The sequence below is a fragment of the Pseudochaenichthys georgianus genome, chromosome 13 (assembly GCF_902827115.2).
Source record: "Pseudochaenichthys georgianus chromosome 13, fPseGeo1.2, whole genome shotgun sequence".
In the NCBI taxonomy this organism is placed as follows: domain Eukaryota; kingdom Metazoa; phylum Chordata; class Actinopteri; order Perciformes; family Channichthyidae; genus Pseudochaenichthys; species Pseudochaenichthys georgianus.
In genome coordinates, this window is record NC_047515.1 from 14,587,668 (window position 1) to 14,599,721 (window position 12,054).

Here is a 12,054-nt window from a genome sequence, read left to right on the forward strand (position 1 = left end):
CAGTTATCCATGAATCAATGGGGCCAAAAGATCGATGTAGCTATAGAAATTTAGATTTTTCCAAAAAGTAACATGCCCTTCCCTCAGAAGGTCAATCCTTTAGTCTCCACTAGCTGTTCAAGTAAGAAGAGGGCAAGATCCAGATTTAAAAAGTAAAAAATCAAGCAGCAAGACACCATTTAAACCATGACATTGGATATAAGAACATTTTGTTATTGTAAGAAAATGTTCTATTAAATATACTGAAAAAACTGTACAATGTCACACCTTATTTTCATATAATCCTCCTTATGCGTCTACAAGTGAGGAAGTCAATTTCATTTCCTTCAATGATTCATGAGGTCCATTGCTTCTCCTACATTTACCAATGAATGATATGCAAGCTGTAGCCTCACTTTGACTCCTATTTCCTTTCTTCAGAGTCTAATCTTGTCCCATCAACGGCTCCAGCTGTGCCCTTTACCCCCTGAGAGGTTTGTGCTGTTGATAAAGGAGCCAGTGGTGTTAATAGGAGGCCAGCCTGCCTGCAGGATCCCTGGCACAAAATCATTGCTCGCTGGTCTTTTAAAAGCTTTGGTGTGTAAATGGACCAAAGTGTCTTCGATGATGCATGGCTCCCCGTGCCAAGCCGTCGCGGCTGATAATGATGTTACCGTGTTGGCAAGCAGGGCTCGACCGCAGCTAAATGGCTGGACACAGGGTGACACTGGGGCTGACCAACAGAGGCCAAACTGTATCTGTCCCTCTGTTGAATATGCTGTGAAGCTACAAGGCACAATTCTCTGGCAGATGAGATCCAATGTTTTGTGCTGAATTCAACCGAGCCTGCAGAATGCATTATGAGCTACTGAAGTATAGCCCAGGTGGCGTGAACATATCTCCACCACAAAAGTCACTCCTACATTGTGACATATTGCACAGCCTAACAGGGGAAGCAAATAAAAGGAAGCCATCAGTGGGCTCCATTCAATTGAAGTATTGTTTTTTACTGCAAGTCTTGAGTTTTAAATTGGACTGCTGCATGATTTTTATTAGGTTCTAAAATGTGGTGCACTGAAAGTTCTGAAGCTGCATTGCAAATTAACATTTTAGCACCATGCTACACTGCTTGTGGGGTGCCAGGAACATCTGATGTTTAACGACTCAGCCACTGTGTAAAAATATATATTATTTTATCATCTGAATATACCAACCCGGTGGGTCACTGGGTCCGTGCGTAACGGTGAACATATTATGCGGGATGTATCATACATACGTTGATGCATTTATTGACCTAACATGCAGTGTTTCACGTTTGATGTGCTGTTGTATTTCTTTGTGTTACAGCCCAGTCTTTCAAAGAGTTCTCCCAGCTGTTGACCACGGTTGAAGAAGAAAGAAGGCGCTTGGTAAGAAAGCAATTTTGTTATTTGATTTTGTAGATTATATAAAACAAGGGAAGAACACATGCTTGTCTGGCTTCCACTCTGAGAAACACCATTTGGACACAAATTGGTTTGTTCTGATGAAGTAGAGACATCTTGTGACCTACCTTCCAATTTTGCCCTGAAACAGATGTATATATATATGTATATAAAGAGTGAATTGTCACGCTTTCTCTGTACACCAGTCAGTCAACTTATTCAGCTGTCGAAAAAACAGAAGTGTTCTGTTAAAGTTCACCAAGGTTTGAAAATCGCAGTATTAGGAACTGAAAGAAAGAACAGATACAGAATATACACATTACAGCAGAACAAGGAATGTCTTTATTCATATTGTGATATGCTTTGTATTTATTTCCCTTTATTCTTTGTAATTTGGTTTACCGGCTTCATAGCATAGCTTTCTTAGCTTTATCACAGTGCTGCTCAGTTTGTGTGAAAAAACCTGGCCCTACACCAGTTACTTTGTAACAGTAGACATGATATAGGGTGGTACTGAAAGGTGCCTCAAGGCAGGAATTACCTTAGTCCACATAATTCAGCTGTGCATCTGATTTACCAAGTCTGATATGCAAATAAGATCAGCTGCAGGTGTGCAGCCATAGGTTTTGTAACTGCCTCAGACATTTTCATTTGCTCTCCGTTTCCCTTGAAGGAGCTGTTTTTTACAGCCGCTATTTTCAGTTTAAGGGGCTGAGTTTTAGATTCTGAACATATTTAGTTTGGGGAGCACACATAGTGCTTTTTAGGACAAACACATAAAGGACAAACACGTGAAGGGCAAACACTCAAAGGACAAACAATCAAAGTTTCAAGATAATTCTTCAGCTCTCACACTCTGTCACGAACGAGCTGAGAACCAAAATGCAACACACGGGAGATCAGGGAAAGTCGGTAACCAGCTTTATTATAACTAGTTTCCACAGAAAAGTTCTGGTAGAGTTCTGGTAAGACAAACCAGCAGACAGTAGGCAAAGGGCTGGTCGGGGACAAGGCGAGGGTTCCAGGAGTAGGCCAGACGGGAGACGCAGGTACAGGCAGGGTCAGGGAGCAGGCGAGTCAGAATAGTCCGAGTCAAGAAACAGGCGAAAACACGCATTTTAAACGGTTTTTCGCCTGCCGTCTGTCTGCAGACTTGTCAAAGCATTAATTCATGATTTTACTAACCGGTATCAGTATGTTGTTACTTCGGCATCATTTTGAAACGTGTATTACAATTAAATCACGGTAAAATATGTTCATTTTGTTGTAGTTGTAGCCCCCTTCCCAGCGATTCTCTCACGAGTTTAGCATACTCAGCCCGGTTGTTGGCCCGGAAAGAACCTGGATTTTGGAGAGCCAGAAAAACTGTGAAAAACTACCCGTTAGCCGGGACTACCCCTAGTGGAAACGCAACCAAAAACAGGCTGGGTTTGGCACGGCACGCTTAAATATGAGGGGCCGTTAGGGACATTATTCCGAAATACCGTTCACATACACTTGTGAAACGCTCTCACACACACATGAAATCCAAAGTTATTCACATTTACATGTGAAACACTCTCACACACACATATGAACTGCTCTCATATACACATATGAAACGCTCTCACACACATGAAACGCTCTCACACACACATGTGAAACGCTCTCACACACACATGTGAAATGCTCTCACACACACACATGTGAAACGCTCTCACACACACACACACACACACACACACACACACACACACACACACACACACACACACACACACACACACACACACACACACACACCCACGCACACACACACACACACACACACACACACACACACACACACACACACACACACACACACACACACACACACACACACATGAAACGCTCTCACACACACATGTGAAACGCTCTCTCACACACACATGAAACGCTCTCACACACACACATGTGAAATGCTCTCACACACATGTGAAACGCTCTCACACACACACATGTGAAATGCTCTCACACACATGTGAAACGCTCTCACACACTTGTGCAACGCTCTCACACACACATGTGAAACGCTCTCACGCGCACACACACACACACACACACACACACACACACACACACACACACACACACACACACACACACACACACACACACACACACACACACACACACACACGTGAAACGATCTCACACACTTGTGCAACGCTCTCACACACACATGTGAAACGCTCTCACACACACACACACACACATGTGAAATGCTCTCACACACACACACACACATGTGAAATGCTCTCACACACACACACATGTGAAATGCTCTCACACACACACACACACACACACACATGTGAAATGCTCTCACACACATGTGAAACGCTCTCACACACACATGTGAAATGCTCTCACACACATGTGAAATGCTGAGTTCAGTATTGAATTAATTTGCTTTTCAGTTAAAAAAGGAAGGCCTTCCTGTCACATGAAGGAAAATCAGGACATTCTGATGTAGAGTTTCAAAATAAAAGACCTTTGAAATCTCTATTATATATATATGAACAACCAACGCTCCAGTATCAAAGACTTATTTCACTCCTGGGTGAATGATGCTATCACCCTGGAGGGAAATAAGTCTTTGATACTGGAGGGTTTTTGTTTTATTCTTATCTAAAAACAGAGAGATGACACATGACAGCTCATATAATAGATTTCAAAGGTCTTTTATTTTGAAACTCTACACCAGAATGTCCTGATTTTCTCTGAATGGTGTGTCCTGCTATCACCCTGAAGTGAAATAAGTCTTTGATGATTGACAGTTTTGTATTTATTCTTATCTAAAAACAGAAGGCCCATATGAGATTTCAAAAGTATTTTGTTTTTAAACTCCTTAAGTTTTACATTCACTCAGTTATAATGTGGTAGTTATACGTAGTTTGTTTTAAATGATTATTGATCACATTATATAGTACATATTTCTTAATTTAATCTCCAGTATATATGAATATGTTTGGTATATTTGTTATTGACCGAGTAAGCACTTTTATTTTGAAGGCAGTTTTTCCAGGCCTCTACCGTAATGTATAGGATATTCGCGCACCGCAATTTAACGTGCGGGCGGCTGGCTGGCTTGACCGCAGTAGAATAAAAGTGGATACATTCGATTAAGAAATGCTTTCATTCTTCAATATGGAAGAAAAAGTAAAAAAAAACTCAACGCAGTATACATCGGAAATGACTAACATTTATCATCTTTCCTCTTTGTCTTATCTATAATTCTCCATTATAATGCTTTCGTGCTTTTTTAATCTTCATTTATTGTTTCCCCTCAACACCACTAAATCAATTGCAGAGCAAAGCAGTGTTGTGCTTGATATCGGGGTGCACAGTCTCTCCCTACAAGGGGAGTTGTAGTGGGCCGTTGCCCGCCGCGGGACGGGAATAGGGGCGACAGCTGACCGTCCAGTGTGTTCCCACTTGCAGCTCCAACAGTTGTTTGCGGCCCGGTTGTGGCCACGTTTTATAGCGTTCGAATAGTCTCAGCTGAGGCCAGGATATGACTTAACAACGCTGATCAATTAAGCTTTGTGCAGGCTGCTGAGCAGACATGATGGAATGGAACAATCGCAAACAGAAAGACGAAAAATATTGGTTTCGCTTTTTTGAAATTCGCGGTTCTTCGCTGTTTTTTTTAATCAATCAATCAATCAATGTTTATTTATATAGCCCAATATCACAAATGTTACATTTGTCTCAGTAGACTTCACAGTTTGTGCAGAATATCAGTATGACAATACGACACCCTCTGTCCTTAGACCCTCACATCGTACAAGGAAAAACTTCCAAAGAAAACCCAGTTTAAAGGGAAAAATGGGAGAAACCTCAGGGAGAGCAACAGAGGAGCGATCCCTCTCCCAGGACGGACAGACGTGCAATAGATGCCGTGTGTAAATTGAAAAGATAATACATTTGCAACATAGGTAGTCCAAATGTTTGGAAATGCATGTGTGTATAATAGGAAGATGAATCCACGAGGATATCCATCCAGGACCTATGATCCAGGACCACAGCCACGACTCAAGATCCAGCGCTCGCGATCCAGGACACAGGACCGCAGGATCATCCATGACTCCGGATCCCGGCGTATATAGACATATAAAACGACTTCCGTTTCAACTGAAATCACTCTCACACAACATACTGAAATCGCATTTCATGTGTTTGTGTGAGTGCATTTCGCATGTGTATTAGAGCATTTCATGTGTGTGTGAGTGCGTTTCGTGTGTGTGAACGGTATTTCTGAATAATGTCCCGTACGGCCCCTCATAGTTTTCTATGAGGAATGACAGGATGACAGGGTTTTCCAATATCCTGTCATCCTAATCAATTTGACAAGCATAAAGGCACAGTGCATAAATTCATAAGCATTATAAATTAATGTGGCCTGTAGAGCAATATCTTTTACTTGTAAAATTCTGATCCTTGTCAATTATTTAATTACTACAGATGATACACACTGTCCAACACCAGTGATGAGCTGAACTAGCTGTATTCGGCTAAATTAGAAATGATGCAGAGCTTAAAAATGTAAACATCTAGGAAAGATAGAAACAGGATGTGACATACTGGCCAATGGATGTGACATACTTGGTGTGTGGGTTCTCACTGTGTGTGGTGCAGACTCTGGCATACGGGGTGAGTCAGTCTTTCTGGTGTGGGGATGGTCATCTGATGGCTGTCAAAGATGAGCATTAAACAATGAGTTACACCGTTTCCATACAACCTCTTTTTATGAGTTCATGTCACAAAGATGAATGCATACAGTGTATACTGTATTTGGTCAACACAATTGGAACACTGTCTTTCAGCTGTTAACAGCATTTGTGTGCACTAATGATAGAAAATATAGATATTACACAATTGCATATTATTCTAGGTTTTTTCTTATCACGAAAGGGATCATAAACAAGTCAACAAGCAGAGACATGGCTGAACTGATAACACATACAAAATAGCACCACCACTGAGTGTAGGAAGTAAAGTTTTTATCAACATGCAAGTTGACAGAAATAAATGTAATAAATCAAACGGCTATGACTAGTCTGAGAGGCTACAGGATGCAGTGTTTTATTCAATGGAAAGATTTGATAAGTAAACTACAACTATTCATAGCACAAGCGCCTTTCATCATGCCCTCTTTGCATCATCTCTTTTCTCTTTACCTGGCAGACTTCTCACTCGTCAGATCACAGGAATACGGAACATATGGTCCCCGCACTTTGATTGTAATGTTGGTGACACAAAATGTAAAGCTTATTCTCTACTTTCACATATTTTAAATCTCTTGAGATCAAGTGTCAGCAATGTAACTTATGTCAGTTTTAAACATCCTTTCTTTTAAATCCCACTGAAATGAAAGTAAATAAGTTTTTACATGGTTTCCAAGGAGCTTATATTGGTGCTTACTTTGAAGTGAGAGCAACTTCTTTCTTTGCTGCTCTTATACATGAACTGTTAACTGCTAATGACTCACCTCACTTGGGGTGTTATGCTTAGATTGATATTGCTTTAAAATACTCTATAGTATCGACGCTCTGTAGAGCTCATTTTCAAGCCTTTTTTTATAGAAACAGTCTGTGTATAGCAAGTTCAGTGATTATTAAATATGCTTGCCAGGACCATGGCTTTCATCAAGCATATCTGTTTCAATTTCATTTACAGTTTCACAACAGTGCGATCTCGGCATAAATACACAGACTCATAAAACTGCATTAATTGTCCATATCCCCACCTTAGCCATTTTCAGCTTCCATCAAACTGGACATTAGGAACTTTCTCCAGATGTCCAGCTTTGTCCTGTTGCTGACTCAAGATGAAAAAAGAGAGTTTAAAAACAAGAACATGTGCACTACTGCTGATTTAGCTAAGTTAGCCCAACAGCTGAAAATCTTTCGATTATATGGTTTATTATCCAGGTCTGTTATTATTCTTTCAGAATGTCTTTCCCCATGTATGATATTAACTGTAATGTGCTTAAGCTTAGTTCTCAGTTTCCTGTGGTAGTTCTTGGAAATGTATTGAATATCAGGTTGTAATAATTCAGTAGTTGTAATACATTGGAAAAGCAGCACTTTGTATGCCTCAGGGTTGAATCCATACTGACCCAGAGCATTTACTGGACTCATATTAAAACATACATGTACTCATTGAGTTTACTCATAGACTGCATGGTTTAAGTATGTGCAGGACAATAACAAATACAAGCACTGAGCTATACAAACACAGCAACCTTCATAACTACAGTCCACTCCACATACCTTTTAATGACATATCCAAGAACTGAGATAAACAGCTTGTTTAAATCATGATCATTGAGTAAGATCCCATGATTTTCTCTCTCATTGTTAATACGATGTAAATGAATCCCTACATATTCATATACATTTCTAACCTGCACTATTTGGGAATATATCTTTTTTTATTGTATTGCAGTAATCCTCTGCGGCTTTAAGCATTCATTTTTTAGTTGTAAGTCCATTTAATGTTAGCATTTTGGGGCACATTTGAGGTTGTTATCATATATTGTTTTACTTTTCTAGCTCGATATGTGATATTAAGGATGTGTTAGAGTAAGTTCCAAGTTAAAAATGGCCCCAAGTGTAACCAGCAGCAACTCTAAATTCTCTCATAAAGTAAATAATGTTCGATTTGTCTTTTAATTATGCCCTTTTGTAAAATAAATGCAAATCGGAGTGCATTAGTTCTCATAAAGTAGTCATAAACCCATTGTGAGCATATTCTGCTACACTGTCATTAAAACTCGGTTGCACCACATAAAAACGAGACCTATGCCGGGATAATAGCCCATAATGGCCCATAATATACTATCAAAATATAACTGATATATTGCTCTACAGCTGTTAAATAATACATTTTTACTATAAAAGATATGTTGAAGGCAACAAACGAATCGTTTACAACCCATGAGGAATAAAATAATATAGAACAATGTTTGAAAATAACTTTCTCTTTCATGACTTTCAATTATGTGTTTCACTAACAGCCCACCATGCCAACACAAGTCATTACATTTGATACACAATTCAGTTAAGCTCACAACAAAGAAAAGAGAAGTTACACAGGAACATTTATGGTGACACGTATATTGTTTTTTTTTACCATTTCACATTTATTTAATTGTAGTTATATAGTGAATTCCATTTTCCCTCCTGTGTATGCTGGTTTCTGACAGCTGTCAGAGTAGCATATTATGGCATTTCCAAACTGCAGACTTTGTGTATTGAGATACAGTGATACAAAATCAGACATGACAGCATTCTAACAATAATGTAGAGCTGAGGTACGTGTGATTGTCAGGGAGGGAGGTGTCAAGCTAATACACTCAGCTGTCTGTCACTAGCTCAAATATTGTTCAGTCTCCCGTAGAAAAGACGGAAAGCTTTTTTCTTCACTTTACACTGAATGTTTAGATGAATTGTTAACTGTCACACTCCTCTGTCTTTTCTCTGGTCAGCTTTCCTTTTAATGCCAAAGAGAACGGTGTAGCTTTACCTGGCTCTTCTGGACATGCAAGCAGCTGGTCCAGGGTGCTAGTGCTGGCTATTGCTGCTATACTCGGGCTCGGAGACCACAAGCTATTAAAGACTGTACATTATTTTATCTCGATGCTGTGCTGTCTTAAATGTTTGCAAATTAGAAGTGCAACCTGACGAACAAGCTATTAGCTTGCCACAGGCATTGCACTTTGCCTTTCTCTTTTTGTGTGTAGTGGAGCCACACTTTTGAGCATTTACCGCGATCCATATTTGGTGTTATGAGGTGACTGAGCCCGAGCCGCGCATGCTGTTGGGTATGTAAACAAATCAAATCACACGTTGCTGTTCCGTTGATGCGTGACGTCGTCACTTTCTACAGGTCCCTACCATGGATGTATAATAAGAACTGGATACAGCGTGGGAGGCGGGGCCTCATTCATTCCTATGAGAGTTGCTCATTAGCGCATGATGATAAAATGGCCCAACTTTTGAGAGAGTGAAACGTCACAGATTACCCGGCATGCCTGAGAAGTACCCGTATGTGTGCTCATAGCGCATGCGTAACTTTAACCAAAATGCTCGTTCATATCAAGCACGTCAATTTGCGTACACGTAACAGCACCGCACGTTCATGACAGCATGGTAATGATTTGTTGTTATCATGGATTTGATATTAACGAGGCGGCAGTTAGCAGCTAGCGGCTAGCTAGTAATTATGCTAATGTGACATCAATCGTTATGTACTTATATTACGCTGTAACAGGATCTAGTGATATCCATATGTGATATACAGTGCAATCATTCTTATATATATAATATATAATATATATATAATAATAAGTAATATTAACTTTATTTAATACAACATTTACGGTACAAGATTTAATCATACAGCCCATGTAGTATGATGCTACTACATGCTATGAATTACAGCAAACATGTGCAATATATCCATTATTACAGCTCCGTGGGCTGGCAGTATGACGATATGGGTCCGTTCTTATTGTGCATCCATGGGTAAAGATAAACGCAACTCACATTGGTTTCTCAAACAGCATCTCTCTAAACTACATGTATTCAATGCATTTCACTCTCTGCCTTTAACGGCTCGTTGTAGCCAAGCGGCAAACTCTGGGGAAGAGCCGGGAAGCCAATACGGAAGTGCCACACACTGCAGTTCATATATTGGCCGATAGGCGATGGCTGCAGAAAGGAGCAATTTCCATAGACCCCCATGTTAAAATGCCCAACTTTACAGCGGAAAAAAACATGTTTCTCTCCCTGGCTCCATACATTTTATTATCGATATAGTTAGATTCCACCTTCATGAGTATGGATCTGTGAGTGAATTGTTTTCTAACGCGACCCTTTTATTTATATTAGGTCTTAAAGTTTGTGCATACATTAGGGCGTGGTCACTTTGATTGACAGATACGTGCCTCACTGTCAGCTAACAGCAACTTGTCCACTCTGCTAGGCTACAACCATAGAGGCTACAACGTTAGTTAGTCATAGTACTGTACTTGACCCTTTAGCTTTAGCCGTGTTCGTGGTGATATACCAGACAATTAAGATGTCGTGCTGTGCGCTTGAATGTACTAACAGAACTTCCAAGAAGTCTACTCACAGCTTTTTTCGGTGAGTAAAATGATAATATTATACATGTTAACCCCGTTAGCAGGTGTTTGTGTGCTTGTTAGCTTAGCTTGTTATGTAGCTAGCTAAGGACGTAACCCTTTATGCATGTGTATATATATATACAGTTTAGTTTATGATTCAGCCTTGGGTAAGACTTTTATAGTCTATGGCTATGACGCCCATGATGCTAAATGGGAGCAAATGTTAAAAGGGGACCCAATTATCCCAGTGGTGGCCGCCGGAGTCCGCCGCCGAAGCTAACCGGAGCCGTAGCTAGCCCTATGCGGCTCCATTAGCTTCGGCCAGCGGCGGAGCCCGGCGTTATAACTGGAGATCAAGGAATGCAGCGAAACGCGGACTTGGTTCGCCTGCAGCCCGCTATAGTATTAGCTAAAGAAATGATGTTGAACAAGGCTTATTAAGCTGAACATCGCCACAATTGTTCTGCTATGTATCGGTACTTATTTTATTTTATTAACGTGTGAATGACAAGCATTAAGAATAACAACAAATAGCTATTTATCTTGCATATTATCTCGTTTGATTATGAATGTAACGTTTATATAGTGGAACTACACTGTTTTATCAAAACAAAAGTGCCACGCAGTAACTTGGTAGGCCCATGCATGTATTTCAGCAGGAAATGTGCAACCTAGATTACATTTACCAACACAGACTATATAGAAATATTTGTAAAAGTTGTTCATGCGTTACTAAGTGAATATGGCATTAACCCTCCTGTTGTCTTTGGGTCGGTTTTCATGTATTTTTGAATAAAGGTTTCCTTTCGGTGATCCAGACAGGCTGGACCAGTGGGTGCTGAACATCCGGAGGAATACATGGACCCCCAACGTTTCTTCTCGCCTGTGCAGTGCACACTTTGAGAGTCATCCCTTCAGCACGGACTCATGGGTACAGATCCTTTTTTAAAAATAACTTGGTTCCATTTGTGAGTGTAAATTGTTGTTACTAATTAAATACATGTTATACATTATACAATGCTAAATAATTGTTATGGCACAGCTTGCACATCAGTGATGAGTAATGTTCTTTTTATTAAAGGCCAAATTAAGATTTTGCCAGTTAAGTAAAGAAAAATAGAAATCGATTTGTTTGCAAACCATCACATTTCTCTTCAATTTATGCAAAGACTCTTTATCATAGATAGAGAATTGCCATTTCCCCCACATACTCTATGTTAAAAACAGATGAATTATATTACCTTTTTTTTACATTATTTTAATAGCAACATTCATTCATCTGTTGTCATCTTATAACTTATTTATCTTAACAGCTATCACTGTAAAAAAAAAATGATTTAATTTAATTTTACTATACAATATTTATCTTTACATTCTGTTCTTGCATATGTCTTATTATATTTACGTGTATATAGATTTCTGCCTGCACTAATTTATTATTCTTAATTTAATTTTGAATTTCTTTTATTGTTTTATGTCTTATATAACTGTTGC

General features: G+C 39.6%; 1 protein-coding gene across 2 annotated transcripts in view; it reads left to right on the forward strand.

The window, feature by feature from the left end:
• The window catches only part of LOC117457258 (rho GTPase-activating protein 42), a 90,537-nt gene that overhangs the window by 25,830 nt on the left and 52,653 nt on the right, over positions 1-12,054 (forward strand). For both annotated transcript variants that reach the window (XM_034097220.2, XM_034097222.2), the window contains exon 3: positions 1,327-1,388. In XM_034097220.2, coding sequence (XP_033953111.1) covers positions 1,327-1,388 — 62 coding nt within the window. The remainder of the gene's footprint in view (positions 1-1,326; positions 1,389-12,054) is intronic.